Source organism: Myiozetetes cayanensis, unplaced genomic scaffold (assembly GCF_022539395.1).
Source record: "Myiozetetes cayanensis isolate MyiCay16 unplaced genomic scaffold, myiCay2020 scf1, whole genome shotgun sequence".
Classification (NCBI taxonomy): Eukaryota; Metazoa; Chordata; class Aves; order Passeriformes; family Tyrannidae; genus Myiozetetes; species Myiozetetes cayanensis.
The window spans coordinates 84,530,420-84,548,337 of record NW_026086604.1 but is presented as its reverse complement, the minus strand read 5'-3'; the positions used below and the strand labels follow the sequence as shown (position 1 = coordinate 84,548,337).

Sequence of the window (17,918 nt, the reverse complement as noted above, 5' to 3'; positions counted from 1 at the left end):
TAGAAAAGATGCGCAACTTCACTACAGTATTCTGCTGACAGCACAGGCTGTAAAGAATACAACTGATGTGAAGTATAAAAGGAATGAAATTTTTGCTTTTAACAGAACATGAGGCCCTATGGAATATCCACACAAAGGAAAAATACAGAAATTTTCCAAGAGCACTAAACACAGTAAAACACATTTCAAAATTAAGTTAAAATTTACAGGTGTTGAGACCAAAAGAAAGTAATCAAGAATATTGTGTACAGAGAAGAGTAAAATGGAAGCTAGAAGATGACAGTAGTCAAAAGAGAAATTTATTTATGTGTGTCCCAAGACACTTGCAGTGCACCGACTTCATACACCTAATGCCTAACATGAACTTTGCTCTCTGAATACTATATTCAAATATTTTCATGAAATGTGGGGGAGAAATATAGATATATATATATAATTACACTTAAATCACTAACTATATCTTGCCTTTGTATTTCAGGAAAAATATAGCTGGTATAAATGGAAAATCCCTACAGTAAGAAGGTGGTATCTACTTTTAGTCTGTATGTTTAAAATAATTTATGAATATATTTTTAATGTCTTTCTAGTTACTGTGTGGACTGTAGAAGAACTGCCAGCATGCTTGAAGCCTAAAGTGTAGCCTCTGTCAACACTTAGAGAAGGATGAAACTGCAGACTGATAACTCCTAAATAACTCTGATAACTAATAACTCCTAGAAATTGTTCACTTTAAACAACATCCCCAGCATCTGAGGTTGATCTAAAAATATCATTCTTACTATTACTCACTGTGATCCTAATTTTTTATGCTTCAAAAGGCCACTGTTCAGTAAAATGTACCCACAAGAAACTCTGATCTGAAGAACTTCATTTTTGTTCAAGTGGAATAGAACAAAAACTGGTAAAAGTTTTTCTTGCTATAAATTCAGCTTTAGAAATTCAGAAAAATATTCAAGCAATCATATATAGGACTTGGTACCATTATCAATCCACTCTTGGAAATACTGCTCTAACTGCAGTAAGCATCTTGAAAGACCTTTGAAAGTAGGCAGGATACCTGATACATTCTAATACCACCCAGTATTTCCTCAACAGAAAAATGAATCAGCTTAGAAGAGCAGCCTCCTTGCCAGGAAATAGCATTAATGTAGCAATTTTGACTCAGGCCATTTATAAATTCTGTTCCTGAAAACTGAAAGTAGGTATTTCTGAGGACAGAATATTTCATTCATATACACATTTATTACCTTTCCTCATCCCACTGTGAGCACCAAAAAACAAGTATTTTTCGGCTTGCGTCAACTTAGCAAACGCCGTCTCCCCTCAGCTGCAAGGTTTAATCCATCTGTACATGGGAAACACTCAAGGCACTTCCTGTGCGTACACAGCAAAGCAGCACATGCACACAGGCACCCCTTCCCTGGTCCCATCCGTCTCCACGCTGATGGTGCGATGTGAGCATTGCCGTGCACCCTCCCCAGCAGCACCGCCAGCTGCGATGGTGCACTCGTGCCCTGTCCCTCTGGGAACATGGGAGGCTCATGAGGATAAAGCAGAGGGGGTCCTGCACAGCTTTGCACTGGAGCTGGAGTTGCCTCTCCTCACAGGATCCACACTGACAGGTCCACCACCTTTACTCTAACCCTGCTTCTGCCCAACGAGTGTTTGTAGTTGAGGCTGGCACGTCTTCCCACCTATATTCCCCACGTATATGCCCACTACGTTACCCTGACATGCTGCACACCGGAACATTTTCACAAAAACCTGATGATTCAACACAGTGTTGTGTGCACCAGTATTTAGGAAAACCAAGAAAGGAGGGTGTGGCCTCTTGAAAAAAGCCATTTTTTTAAAAAAATTCTGTACTCCAGCTGTCAACACCGCTCCTGAGCCTCCTGTTTGTATTTATACAGCAAAATGTGTTTCCACAGCCCAAAAGAGTACAGCCATGAGCAGTCCAGGAGAACCTACCGTCACCAAAGATGTGAGTCATGAGCTTTGTGAGCACTTGCTTCAGGTTGAACTCCACCAGCCTCACTGCCTCCATGGTGTGACACTCTTGCTTGTGTGCAGTGCGATGGCCTTGCTCGAACAACTGTAAACCTTCACCATCTTTAATGCTGGAGAACAGCTGCAACAAAACAACAAAAACACCAGTGTTTTGCATCAATGGCTTTCTAAATGAAAACAGAGAATGAAGTTTCATTGATTTAAGTGGAAATCTTACCTGCTAAGTCTGCACCATAAAAAAGAAACATAAAGACTGTGATTTTCTGAAATTCTGTTCACTAAATGCAGAGATAAATCATCACAAGAACAGAAATATTCAAACAATTAGATTTGTTTTATTTCTGTATACTATATCTTCAAATAATATGATTATCAACAGGAAAATATTAATTTATAAAAGAAGTTTTCTCTCTTTTTCTGATTCTGTTACTGTGAAAGCTATCATGCAGAACAAAGTCCTCCGTGCCACATAAATAAACCATATCTCACAGCTTCAACTTTTTTAGTAACTGAATGATGTAAAAGAAATACCAAAACATCCAGCACTATCTAAAAGCTATAATAAAATTAACATTAAAAAAAATCTTAAAAAACGCCACAAAGCTATAAAAAAGCAATTAACCAAAAACCATCAAAAAACCCCAAACCAACCAAACAAAAACCCACCTAAGCCAAAGAAAACAAGTCACTGGCAGTTTAATGATATCTTAAGATGATTACACTTGATTCATCTTGGGAACAGTTTATTCATTTAAGAACTACCATTTTCTTGCATATTCCCACACAGAGCATCCTTTTTGTGTACAGGAGTTTTGTCTATGGGGCATTTAAGGATTTAAGATCTTGGGCTGGGGTTTCCAAATAAATTACAAAGCACCCAGACAGCTGTTTTGGGAAGTGACAGACTTGCTCTTCATTCAGAGGCTGCTCCCCACCACACCTTCTGCAAACTGAAGATTTCTGTTTCCTGCATATCCCCATATGTTTCTGGCCAGGTGATCCCAGACAGATACATACCAGCAAACCTACATCCTCTCAGAGAGACCAATAAAACATTAATTAAACAGCAGCATTGGAAGCTCTGTGTCATGGGGAGACAAGCAGGCAGTTTTACACTCTAAACAGTGTATTTGTTGGAAATCCTTACAGCTGTACAAAAAACCATCTCTGTTAAAGTCTGGAGAGCAGGGAGAGCCAATTGTGAAAGTGTTTCTAGTGCCCTTTCCTACCCCTCCTCCTCCAGCTTCCCACAGTCAATCAAGCACATAGAGGGAAAAAACATGCACCAAGATTTTCTTCCCATTAGGCTTCCCAGTATAACTAGCTCTTACTCAGGAGATGCCACGAACAGTGTGTAACCTTAACAACTCACAGATGCCCACAGAAGTTGTTTTAATTGCAGTTTGATGCCTTCAGTGCACTAAATGCTCTAAACAGAAAGTTCAAGTGAACCTTTGGTAGCCTACAAACGCTGGATACAATTAATTAAGACAAGTTTCTAGCACTTTTCATACAAACACAACGCATGCCTGAAAAGTCTGAGTTTAGACTGCATACAAACTAGCAGCAAAATGGATTGAAGGAATAGAAAAAAAAAATCCAGTAGTGTTTAACTTTTATTCCTAGTTACAAGGAGACTTTGCTGGCAGCTTGAAAAAGCACCACTCCACTTAATCTCCTTAGTGTGCTGCAGAAAACACCAAATAAAAAAGGAAAAGGATAAATACCAAATAAAACAATTCTCCATCAGTCAAAAATGCCTTTACTAACCAAAAGGCAACAGCTTGACAAAACTAGGCATTACACTTCTAAATAACAGATTCAAGTGCTTATTCCAGTGCTAACTTGAAAGATTAAACCCCCTTCTTCCTACTGGCTGGAAGTAGGAATTCTCTAATTTGCTCCTGGATGGAACAAGCAGATGACACCCACCCCATAACTAATTTGCTCTCAGCAGGGCAGATCGGTCATCCAGCATGTGGTTTTGAAAGCCAGGGGGAATTCAGAGGCCAGCATTAGCCCAGGAAGGATAATTTTCTTAGGCTCACCAGGTGGCGAATGAAGAGACACAGGCTTCCTCACAGAGTGGCTAAATTAGGTTCCTGCTTTGAACTACCCTATACAAGTAGCTGTCTTTCTTTCTATTGACTGCCTGACTCAGTAAGCCAGAAACATCCTTCAGGCAACAGAGATGTTCCTTCCCCCTTTGGACCAGAATACACTCTATTTACACATTAGAAGGTACATTCATTATTTTCCCTATCAGCAGTACTTTAGGATATGAAACTCCTTTCTTCCTTTTCCCCTTCATTCCTCCCTTCAGCTTAAAACTGGCTCCTCAGACCACCGCAAGGAAGAGTCTGGACACTAGGCTCTAAAATACACCATATGTATCAACAAGTACATAGAAACACTTTTCCTTACCACTGTATTATTCCTGAAACATGGATGTTGTAATTACTGTCTTAAGCAAGATTTTAATTGAGTATTTTATAGCAGATATGGAAATAAAACTTGTGCAAGAACCATTAAACACATTTAGCCAGAGTCCAGCCCTCTAACCTGCCTGCATCTTCATCCTGTCAAACCAGTCCTATACACTGTCTCCTTTCCCAGGCCAGGGTAAGTGTCCATGTGGCAGTGTACTGAGCCAGTCTGGGAGGTGTGTCTGGATGAGCAGTAACCCAGCAGAAGAGAAGAAACCGAGAGACATGAAAACAGTCAAGTTCAGCTCAGTAATCAAATATCAGCATACCAGTGGCACTAAGAGACTTCCTGGCACATGTAACAGGGCTGGGTCATTATAGGCACGGGCGTGATTCTACTCCAGTTCAGACAGGCTGCGAAAACACAGCCATTGGGAAGTCCCCAAAAAACAGCCCCCCTTACAGGTAGGCACCAAGATTCACTTTGGTGTTCTCCATAGAGGTTCTATCAGCTCCTGTCAACTCCAGCACAGCTGTGGATGGGGTTATATCGAGGAAAAAAAAAAAAAAGATGCCTTACAGTTGTATTAATATTTATTCCCCAGTTTCCATCCACTGACATTGCTATGTCAATATGAACAGCTTTAACATATATACTGATTTCACTATTACAATGACTGGAACTGTGCTAAGTGCGTGTCTTGGATTAGGAGCACTTCAACATTTCTACAAAGCCAGGAAAGTCAAAGCTTGAATAAAATGAAGAATCACCTATGATTGTTCCTTTTCGATGTCAATTTTTCTCAAGCACATATCTGAGCAAGTGGAGGGGAAAAAAAAAATGTAACAAACCGGCATAAAACACTGACACATTCAAGACATCACATTTTCATGTACATTTATTCCTTCAGTGCACACTAAACCAAAATGCACTATTTTATTGTATTGAATACGATCAGTCACTACTACTACCAGAAAAGAAATTTCCTGTAGCCATAAATTGAGCATCTATGTGTCTGTCTACTGTAAGGACAAGAAGCTTTTTCTTTAAGTGAAAGTGTGCAAAACACTGAATATTGTGTCACCATGCAGGAGTTAAAAAAATTAACAACTACCAGGATTTAAAAGCATATCTAATTATGCTGCATTACAAAGGAGCAGAAGAAAGGAACTGAAGTGACCTAACCATGTGGCATGAAAGTTACTCACAATTTAGTTCATAATAAGAATAAATTCATATTTGATAACATGTAATGGCAAGAAGATGTGGGGTTTTAATTGGACAAATACAAATGGAGGTATGCTCCTTCAAAAGCACATTCCAGTATATCTCAGCCTGGCACAAAGGGCAGAAGTTACATATGCACTTTAAATCAAGATCCCAGTGTTTCCTCAGTTACTTAATAGATTTTTTGGTCTCACGTCCCTTCATTATCCATGCGTTTAGGATTCAATCCAAGATTAAGTGTCTCTTTATAGGATGGCATTCTGTCTTTCCACAATGCAGTTGTGTATTCCTCCTGCCAGTCATGCATTGATTAAGATAATGAATAAATCATGCTCATGTACTTATACTCACAGACAAAGTAGCATTTAAGATTATCTCTACATGAGGATCTGCATGTGGCAGCACTTGACCTTGCCACACCAAATACATTTTGTCTCACTGGCCCTGATAAATGTCCCTAAAAACAAACAAACAGCTGCACTCTGAATCCATTTACTAAGAGCAAGCCGTTTCCATAACATTTTAAAAGTACTGTGGAACTCAAAACTCAACTGGTGGATCATGAATGATGAAGATGACACCATTCATAGATATCTCAAAGAGAAAACCTAATGTCACACTCAGTCAGTCTCCAAGAGGTAAACCTGCACCCCAAGCCAGGCAGTTTCAGGTACCAAAAAACCCGCAACCCACCATCGTCATGACAGAAGGCTCTTTATTGCATATCAAGAAGAACTGGTTTGGGGAGAAAATGGCAAAAATCTCTTGAAGCCACAAGGTTGCAGGTGCTCACCTTAATTTCTACATACTTCCCTTTTCAGTTCTCCAATTACAGCAAAGAAAGGTTATTTCTATTGTTTGGTTTTTTGTTTTACCTAATGAAAGTGTTTCTGGAAGAAAAGGAAAACCATAGAGATGTCTCTGAACTGGAAAGAAAAAGTAACACTGCTACGAAGATACCTGTTATAATGAGACATATAGGACTCAGACTTCTGCTTTTGTGGCAATAGAAATTCCTTTACTTTTAAGCACCTTAGACTACCCAAATATACCTGTAGATATTTTGCTCTTTTCTTTTTTTCCCTACACAATTAAAATATCACATTGAATAGACTTAACTGCTTTATTCTGAACAGTATTGTTGGATTTATTTTTTTTTTTTAGCTGGATGACACAAAGTAAGACAAAGTTTGAAAAAATATTTTACATAAAGTCTTTGCAATAAAAGAGGCACCAGTGGTTTTCAAACTTTCTAGACCATGGACCACTGTGAAAATCTCACAGACCTTCTGACGTCCTTCACTGTCGAATTTCAACTAAAAATAACAAAGAATACAATTTGGGTCCTTAGACCAGCAAAGATCTATTTCTTATGGCGTGATTTCTATACCACAACTTGGGAAATACTATAATATGCACAACTAGGATAGACAACTGCAAAAGTGAAGTCAGTTCCACCTGAATTAGACAGGCTCTGCATTCCTACCACTCAGCCAAACTGCAGGAATAGATTCTCCTCGAACTATTCTAGCAAAGTAACGCTGTTGCTCTTTTTCTTATCAAGGTGGACCTAGTTCAGGTGCCTCTGCTCCTGGACACCCTTCACTGCTCCCTGAGAGAAAGAAGGGCATCTCTAAGGCTCCTTGGGACTGATGTTTTGCTCACAACCCTATCCATAAGTAGCAGAGGGCTAAGAAGAGTACCTGTCCTTGGCTGCTTCAGCCTTCTAAAATATTTCTTCCTCAGTGCTCATTGCTATTATGACTCCCAGTTACATACATAACTATTCTCAGACATATTGTAAAAGCTCCAAATCACTACATATAATAGGCTGATCCCTGGAACACTATAAGTTGACTTGAATTCCCTTACATGTGAGGATTAAAAAAAGTGACTGAAGACAAGAAGGAGCTTTCCTTTGACACAATGTCAAAGTAGAAGCACAGTGTCTAAAGCTGTACTAGCATACAGGATTTTGAAGAAGTCAAACCTAAAGACACTTGTTTTGTAAGTGAAAACCTAGGATGGCACTTGATTTAACAAAAAAACAAAAACAAACAAAAAACCCCTGCAGATTATTGGTCAATCAGGTGTTCACACCTATCCCAAAGCATAAGGAAAAGGATAAAAGCAATTTTTTTTTCCTAACAATGCAAAAGTATTATTGCCAAGCTATACCATCGTGGGAAGATGAGGAAAGGAGTATGTATTTAGATGAAAATGAGAAAAATCTCCTTTTCTATTACCTAGATAAAGACTCTTTACATTTTGGATATAAACATTAGAAGTTACTCTTTTTCTTCTTTTTTTTTTTTTTTTTGCATTTATATGTACTGCTTTGGAGGAGCAGTCCTTTGTAACTGGAATATTTACTATTTTTACATTGTATCCTACAAAAAAACGCCGTTTCCACCATAAACATTTCAGTGCAGAATAAAGACCTATCCCTACTACTTCTAGCACAAACAAGTATTTCTTCATCTAAACAATCTGGTATTGGCCTCCATTGGAAAAAGGTTACTAAATTAGAGGAGCAATGCCTATGTTTTAGCATCTGTTCCCCTTAAAATTTATGTATAATTCAGTACCGACTATAAAACACCGTATGAAGTCTCCTTCCAATGTGTAAACATTTTTTTATATCAACTGAAAGCTGTTCATTGACTGCCATTGGGTTTGTATTGGCTCCCTCTTCTGGTTGACATGCACAAAGTGCAATTTAGTGAGATTTTTTTTTCTCTTTTTCCATAAATTATGGAACTGCATCAAAGTCATCAACATAGTAGAAAAATAATTTCTTTCATAACCCACCCAGGAAACTTAGCCAGTTCAAATCTGACTACAGCAGTAACAAAATTGCCAATCCAAAGCACTAAAGAAAAAAAAAAAATATATACTTCATAGAAGGAAAAAAAATCTAAACAACTATTAGAAGAAAAACAGGCATGTTGGAGGAAGAGAATAAAAAAAAATACAATTTGGGGGTACTGTTTAAGAAAAACAGTTCATTTTATGTTCAGAATTCTGAAGCAGATTTGGGAAGTTATTTTTGGCTCTGGTTTTAACAATTTATATTTCATTTCTAACTGTTCCATATATTACATTCAGGTAATAATTACCTAAAATATTTTTAAATATATTGACTACATATCTAAATAGATTTTTAAATGTTCTTTGATAATAGTCCAAGGACACTTTTTAAAAGCTTATGAGAAATTTAAGCATGAATTATTCTAACTTTTAGCAATGAGCTAGTTTGGAAGATGGAATTTCTTTAGTACTTTAATATTTGCACTCCAACAAAGCCGCAGAAAAGCATCAGTTACCTGCCCATCTTTGAATTATAGATTAACTTTTCTCTTTAAAAAATAATCAACCAACCATTATGAAAAACTGTATAGACAAAGAAGCAAATAGCTCACAAATATCTCAGAATAAACACTGTAAATTTGCCCAACTCGGATTTGTTTTTCCAGCTCTTACTTCCATTTTATTGACTTTAGCTTTGATATGAAGAAGATTATACTGAATGTTTCCATCACAGGGCAGGAGTTTTAGCCTAATCTTGATTACAGTATGTAAAATTACTATATTGGCCATAAGATGAAATGTACCCAGGACTTTTAGTTAAGAGCTAACAGTTTTTCCCTTGGTTCCAAAGATTCTGATCCTTGGTACTGTGGAAATTTCCTCTTGCCAGAGATTGCAGCCTGGTTATGAATGAAAAGTCTGAAACAAGGGTAACAGGCCCTGACATTCACACGTTTCTGCTCAGTGGGTTACAACTTAAACATGAGTATAAATAAATTATTATTAGAATATTTCTCTCATGTAGTATTACCTCTATTTAGTCTTTGTTCCACTCAGGCAGTTCCTTCTGGAATTATTTAAATGTGGATTATTTTGAACAGGCAACCAGAATATAAAACACAGAAACAGTCCCCAGTGAAATTTCAGAATTACACATTCAATTTTTAACACGAGGCTCTTGCGGTTATGACTGTAAAAAGCGTTACATATGGCAAGGTTCTATCAATATTTAAACATGAACTGAAGCAAAAAAGGATGCTTCAGATCATGCTCAGGTTTAGAATTTCCGCATATTGCCCAATAAAGACTTTACACATTGTACACCACACCACTATTCTTTTTCTATCAGTATAGAAAGTCCAATGGACTTTCACTCTTTAGAGAGACAGATACATTTTCCAGCACATAATTAACTTCAAATCCATCATATATTACTGTTCTCTAGTAATATCTCAATTGTTTTCTTGGTGAAAAAGAAAGAAAATAAAAAGAAACAAGCAACTTCCAATGCAATGAATTACATTGCTAAATGTTGCATTTTTCTAGATAGAATATGTCACTGAATATTTCTGTAACTCTGTTCCCAGTTATTAAAATCCTATTATTCCTATTATTAAATTTGCAGAATAGAAATAGTCTGTCATTAAGATTAAAATTTCTTAAAGGGTTATATTCATTAACAAGTATTTCAATAATTAGATCAATCATGCCTAAATTTTCAGAAATTTCATCCTGCAAGAATGTTGATGTTATAATTTTGTGGCAGATAAAACCTTTCTATCTGAATGCCCGAACTCCTGCTCAACTAAAAAAAAAAAACCAAAGTCATGAACAAAAAACATTAAGAAACAGTATCTTCTTAATATAGTATTATACATTTTTTCATATACTCTGATTGTATTCACAAGTAGGCCTATGGGAAGGAAAAGAACAGCAAAGAAAGAAGACTGGGTAAGTCTACAAGATTTCCATTTCGTGGTTAACAAAGAAGCAGTTGCAGGCTGGATTCCACACCCCACAGCTCACGGGACACCTGCAGAGGCAGGAATGTGTTCGAACTGGAGGAAGCAGTGGCCACATGAGGTAGGAAACACCAGTGCAAGGCAGTGCAAACCCTTTCCCTCACAGAGAAAAGCACTGCTCTACGATTACCCTGGTTTTCCCTCCGGCATCCAAACCCATCAGGCCTCCCTGCCAAGCTTCTGTCACCCATTGGCAACCACATTAAGAACGGTCTACATCTCAGTATTATTAGAATAAGCTAGTTTTAGTTATAGAGATGTGAATTTGGCAGTATTGCTACAAGCGTACACAAATTATACAAATCAATTGCTATTTGGAAAACAAACTGGCTTATATTTACCACTGATCAATGATGCAGCAGAGTACTTAATGACACCCAAGCATTTGCAGAACATGGAAGCTGTGCAAACAAAATGTATAAATTTAAGAATCTTGGACATCTACCTAGAGCTCTTTAGCTGATGCTTCTGGACTCTAATGAGTTTACTGTGTATGCATCACACACACATAACTATTGGCTGCAACAGATGAATCTGTCAATGTAGCTTTAGGATGAGATGAAAAATGGAAAATTTCCTTAAAAAATGACATTCATTTACAGAAGGTCAGTGCTATTAAAAGAAGAAAAGAGACAACAATAAAAGCTGCACATTGGATGTAGCTGTAAAAATTCACATCCCTGAGTCCTTCAAGTATAATTTGACAGGTTTTTGGTAAAGTGATTTCACCAGAAGAGAGTTGTGACAGAAATAGAATTGATTTGTGCAGATCATTAACTGAACGAATTGTTTCCTTTCAGATTATGTTTTGCTAGCTTTCAATAATACTCTCTTTTCATTTTTTCCCTCTTCTTCTGAGAAAGTTTATAGTTTTCAAATTCAACATTTTCCATCTATATTTTTCTCAAAGTATTACCGCATGGCCCATCTTTATCAGTGTACAGCATAACACGTGTTGCTGTAACACACTTACGTGCATGAACTTTGCTCACAGCAAACACAAGATCATGCAGCTTATCCGAAGTCTCTGTTGCCCCAATTAGAGAATTCTTACCTCATGGCAGGAGAAGAGCCGAACTCCTTCCATCTGATGGAAGACTGGGTAGTGGGTGTTATCGATTGTATCTCGGCGGTAGACATCTCCCACTGCCAGAAAAGCATCTAGGCCAGAGTGTATCAAGTCCCACTGATGAGCTGATGTATGTGCTCTTAGCATGTGGTCACGATTCAAGTAATAGTTATCCTCTTTCCTTCTGCTTGCATGGTTTTGAGGGATAAGTAAACTATCAAAATTCTGCTGTACTGAAACCACGGGAGAAAGACCATCATAAACAGAAAAGAGTGGAGTCCCACGGCGCCCTATATAGTGTTTGTAGAAGTGGTCCTTCACCTGCTCCTTGATTAGCCACAAAGGGTGATGTTTTCTGTTGTGCAAGTTCTTTCCCACCTTGGAAAGAATCTTCTCTGTGACATTGCTGTAGTCATCCTGAGGATAAGTTTTACCAAGTAGTTCCACAGTATTTGAGCACGGTGCACTGGCAGCAAAATCTGAAGGTACAGACTTGGATGAAGAATGCCTTGAATGCGTGGGAATTCCTCTTACCTTTACTTTTGGTGATAAAGCTGTTTTAGAATATTTAGCTACTCTCATGAACTTCCACAGCATTGCCATTGTGAACTGTTTTATAATCTAGAGAAGCAAAAAAAAAGAATTAAAAAAATTTGAGTTAGGAACAGGAATCTTGCTGTAGGAATTGCTAGTATCTCAGGGATACCTGAATACAAATGTCTGTTTGATTAGTATGACAAAGTTTCTGTTACAAACCACTATTTCAACTTCAGAGGAGGGAAAATACCCTTGTGATCAAATTTCAGCTACGATATCTTATTCAATTATCAGGCTTCTGCATCACCGCATCAGTATTAATGACTCCAGAACTATCCTTAACCCCGTTCTGGAAAATGCTCTTTACAGTTGAATAAACATCAGACCTTCTTTGAAACAGTATTTTTCATTCAATTAAAATATGAGGCAATAACCAAACAGTACTTCCAAGAAACTCAGAAATTTAACAGTGGCCTTTGGCAGGCAGAACTTGCTTATAATAAAACCCCACGCGTTACCTTCTCATTGTATCATCTCCCCCCATTAGCAGAAGCTACAGAACACATTTCAGACCAACCTGATGCATGTGGCACACACTGTGCAATCACCACTAATTCCTACTTAACACCAAACAAAACCAGTTTAACCTTTGAAACTACTGAACCACTGTGAAAAAAACCCAGATGGTCAGACCACAAGCCATTTATTTTTATATAAACAGAATATTAAGTTCACATATGAGTATTGCAAAAGATTCACAATAAAAGCCCCATATAGTCAGAACCAAGTATTAGCATTTTGGGGCAAGCACAAAATCCCTTTTTCTGCATATTCCAAGGAAGGTTATTTTCACAGCTTCCACTGCTGTACTGGGCAGGCAAGGTTGTCATATATCAGAAAGGTGAATGAGGTGATGAAATTCTTAAGGTTGTCTGTATGGAAGTACTCATTTCCTATCAAAAGGCCGCCTTTACACATCCTCCCTGTTTACAAACAGGCTTTGTGTTTTACGTGTACACAGCTGCATTACTCTGCAGTGTTCAAAGAGAGAATTACAAATCCGAGAAGTTTTGAGGATGACGAACCTTTCGGTCACCCCAAATGCATAAGTCCATTTTGAAATGCAAAATTTCTTGAAAGTCTGTAGTTGAGCTTCAGAAATATCAGCACTAGTTCCAGTAAAATAATTAAGTATTACAATTTGCTAATTACAGAATGGGAAAACAGAGGCATTAGAAGTTAAGTCACTGGGGAAAGACAGGTGCTCCAAACAAACTGGTTTCTCTTTCCCTATGAACCAAGAAAAAGAGGGTCACAGGTTTCCTGGGTGAAAGAATTTTCTGTGAAAGTCATCTTAAAGAACTGCGGGAAGACAGGACATTAACAATGAATACACCACACTTTTCAAGAGATACCTTTCCATCTTTATGCTAGGATTATAATCTGGCTTTCCACAGGAACATAAGAGAAACAAATGTAAATAAAGAACACGAAAGCTAACCTTATTTTTCATACTCTCATGCTTTAAAATATGTATGCAAATAGAATAGACACATATCAGAATACAGAGTCCCAAAGAAACAAATCTGTAAAAGACTATATGTTCATATTTGGCGTCCTTTCTTCTGTCTTATGCCTAGATGTTCTCTATGGGTCTGTTTCAAGCAGTAATTGTATCTCAATCAACTAAAAGAAAGGCAAGTTGGGTAGCCAGAAATTAAATTTGCCAGGGCAGCATAATATTTGAGTTAATCCTTTTTCTGGTCAAATATCTTCAGAAATAAACAGCAGCTACAACTTTTATCTAGTTTTGAAACCTTTAAGAAGGACTGCCTTTGGTAAGGGGGGGCAGTTAAGAGTTTACAAAACTATTTCACCAAATTAGTTCTTGATCATTACTGAGAAAGTTCACCCATAAATGAATTCACACAGACACAGAAACCCCTCTGACCCAGGCTGAACAAGGGACAGTCTTACATTCTGAGAAGAGGCTCCATTTTCCCAAAACATACGTTTTCCTTCATGGAAAGTAAGTTCTCATTTTTAAACAGCTGTTTGAAATACCCAGTTCTAGTCAGATAATGAATTCAGCTTCCCTTAAGTAAATATCACCATCTGCCCATACACTTATTTTTCAAAAAAATTCAATTCAAAACTTACACATAACTGTAATGTACAAAAAACTCTCGTGACTTTATTCTCATGATGTTTGCTGGTTTCCTAAATATCATTCCTCTGAGAATCAGACAACCATATGAGAAGCTGAACTTTCACAGAAAGAGTTCTCATGATTATAAATCTATGGAAAAACAAACTAGAACATGATCCATAAGTGTTGGGGAGGGGGGATTTTTATTTGTTCATCTGTTTATTTTAAGACTCATTATTTATCAGGGAGACTAATGTATACATCTCTAAGGGCTTACCTGATATTTCAGTATTTGTAATGAGCAACATTTTGGTATCAGTTTCTGATAGTTCAGAAACTCTAATTCTCCTGAGCAAGGGATACATATTCCTCACAAACTTGTATGGGAGAAAAACCTATAGATGAATTTGTATCAGAGTTTTCATCCTAACATTATGCTTGTGCCTTGGATAGTTAAATGCCATTATTACTTGCACTATTAATCTAATCTGAAGCAAAATCTACTGTGAGCAGTAAGGAAAAAAAGTTACAGTTATCCAGTGTTTTCTGAGGAGATATCCAATGTCCAAGTACTGCAAACAACAGCAAATATGCACTAAAGGAGACACTAACATGGTATCACAGAGAGCACTAGAAACACTGAAGTCCTTCACCAACACTCTGCTGCTTCCCTCTCCCATCACAGACTCAGGTATTCTTCTTCCAGGACCTCTACAGAAAGATGGTGTTGGACTTAGTTCAATTCAGCTGGTGATAAGTTACATTTGGGGAGAGAAGCCACAGAGAAGAAAGAAAATAAAACTAGTTTACACTCAGTACACCATACACAAAACCTTCAATCAAAGCGATGTTTACCAAGGTGGAGACCAATACTGGAAAATAAAGACATCTCTTTCTTGTACCAATAAATACCCAGTGTTAAGAACACGCTAATTACTTATGCTCACTTAATAACCAACAGACAGTTATTTATGTCTATTTATTTCTGTCTACAGTTACCTAAACATCTACAAAAAAACAGTTTAAATTTATAATTTTCTTTCTTTATTTCCACCATGCTTATTATTTGGCAGTGAAACAAAACTCGTTTCTGCGCACACTGACAAAACCTGAATCCCACAGTAAGGACTGCCAGCCAGCTAACAAGAACAGCAAGCCAAACAGCAGCTGCAGGTCCTGTAGCTGAAAACAAATACATAAACGGGAAATAAACATTGAACAACCACCACTGGCATCTACACCCCAGGGATGTTAAAGCACCAGCATTATCAGTGGGTCACGTATTCCGGGCCTGACCAGTGGCTCCAGCTCGCGGCTGGGAGCTGATGCAGGGCTTTGGAAGAAGGCTGCCCTGCCAACAGCTCCTGGTGGGACTTCTTAAAGCACTGCAGGTGGACATGCAAGCACCAGGCCCATGATCTCCTATTACGCAGACCCCTACCCAGACACTGCCACTGCCACATTCCAGGTTACCTCAGCAGCTCATCTGATGTTTCATGGGATTCAAGTCCCTCAATCTCCATACCAACATGTCTAACACAAGTGCAAGAACTCAGAGCTTTGGGAGGGATGATATCATACATCATGCTGTGGCAATACATTTGGAACTATGCCTGCACATGGGTATAAGCTTTAGAGCAGCTTTAAGGCAGACCAGAAGGTAGGAGATAGAACACATGCCATCCAGGGATGAAGGAATCAGAACAACTCTGTCCATGCTGTGGAGAGACCAAGCACAGACGTGACCACACTTGCCAAAGTCAGTCCTCTGTGACGTTTCTACAGCAGTTTCACTTGATGGGCAAGGCTCCTTCATACCCCACAGAAAACCAACCACCCCCATGCAGCGGCTCAGTACACAGCACACATGCTGAAACACACCACAGTCAAGAATTTAACAACAGGGAAACGGCACACACAGTACACCAGACAAAAAATATCATGATTTTGGAGCACATGCAAAAGGTAGTTTGATTTGATAAGGGATCATACTGCTGTACTGTTAAGGCATGTCCTTTCATGTTTAAATCCAGGTTTCCATGTCACAGTGCAGCAAGGATTAAGACAGCATTATCACAGCTGCAGTGGTATCTGTCACAATTCCCCTCAACTGAGGTTAGGAAAGAATCATAGACTTGGTGAAATTGTCTTAAAAAAGGAGGACAAAAGAGAGGTAGTTTAGCAGCTCACAATGTAAAGAATAAGGGTTGTGCACCAGCATTGTTTTATCCACTCACCTCTCACAGAAAAGTGGAGGAGAAAGAATGCTCCTGTTTGAGCAAACTAGAGCCACAGAGAACCAAATGGGGCTGTTTTCAGGGCCATTTGCTAGGTATTACTGCCAGTGAGCCAAGGGCAGCCTCACTCTCGCTGACCGCTTTTCTCCATGCCCTGTGCTTTTTACAGCTTATGGCTGCAGAAACACAGATGGGCTGCTGCATACATAAACTGAAGTACATGACGGGTTTGAAACCAAAATTCTATGAAGATGAGAGTCTGTCTCCCATCCAAGAATAGCTAATTAATGCAAGACTCTGAAGTGCCATGGAAAATGTTAGAAAAGTTGGGCTGCCACCATTTTGTGATGTGACAGCTTTTATCTACCGTATGTGCGGCGAGGGGAGTTCAACCAACATAGCATATGTTAAAACAAAAATTATAAACATATGTTAGGCTGCTAAAATTGGACATTTACCAGTCTGCTTAGCAATTTAGCTAAGCATTGAATTTTAGTTTTGAAAACTATGCAGGCTTACAGCAGCAAATATCATTGTATTGCCATGACCATATCTGTATAGCCTAGGATATAACATAAATTATTTTGCATGCAATCCTAATAACAAGCTCAGATTTTTTTCTTGCTCATTTTAAAATGCTGATATACTGTTTCACACCAGAACAGACTTTCAATCTTACCGAGCATGCTGAATTTATGTAACACACACAGACCTCTGAAATAGTCTTACAGATAACTTAGACTGAATGCATTTTAGAACCTGACCTTCACAGGACAGAACGTTATCAGATGACCCTGATGATGGCTGAACAACCAATGGAATAAAATATTGCATGCACTACCAAGCATTGGCAAGATAACAAGATAACATAGCCTTCAAGTATTTGGCTCTTAATTTTTTCATATACTTGGAGCTCATCTAGTTAATAATCTGTCAGCAAGTTCCAAGAAACACAGAGAATAACTTATTTGCTTTATTTTGTTATTTCTCTTAACTGAAGCAAAAATGTTTCATAAGTTGGCTGGCTGGCTGCTCTGTAATGGTGATACATTAATCATGATGTCACCTTCGGCAACATTTTGAGGCTTGCAATATCGAGAAAGAAAACTAAAAAACCTTTTCTGGGATAAGGCATGACCCTGCTTTCTCTCAGTGCTACATATAAGAACTTCTTAAATATGAAATAAAAGGTTCCTTTTAAAACCATACTCCTTTTAAACTAATCCAAAAGACGCCTATTGCCTGAACAAAAGTCAGCATTTCATGGCCTGTCTTACGTACATGAGCACCTGAAGGCAAGCACAGAAAATGTAGTCCACCTTCAAACACCATTCTTTAGGACTGCAAGACTGGCTAAGACAGTCATAGTGAGCAGCAAGTCTTTGGAGAAGGGAACACACCCCTGGGCAAGCACCAATTTTAAAACGTTT

The 17,918-nt window shown here is 38.2% G+C and overlaps 1 protein-coding gene across 5 annotated transcripts in view; it reads right to left on the bottom strand.

Annotated features, from left to right (window-relative positions):
* Positions 1-17,918, bottom strand: part of FARS2 (phenylalanyl-tRNA synthetase 2, mitochondrial) — a 236,499-nt gene that overhangs the window by 166,855 nt on the left and 51,726 nt on the right. For all 5 annotated transcript variants that reach the window (XM_050323188.1, XM_050323225.1, XM_050323217.1 and 2 more), the window contains 2 exons: positions 11,551-12,186; positions 1,972-2,131 (listed from right to left, as the gene is read on the bottom strand). In XM_050323188.1, the coding sequence (XP_050179145.1) occupies positions 1,972-2,131; positions 11,551-12,186 (796 nt within the window). The remainder of the gene's footprint in view (positions 1-1,971; positions 2,132-11,550; positions 12,187-17,918) is intronic.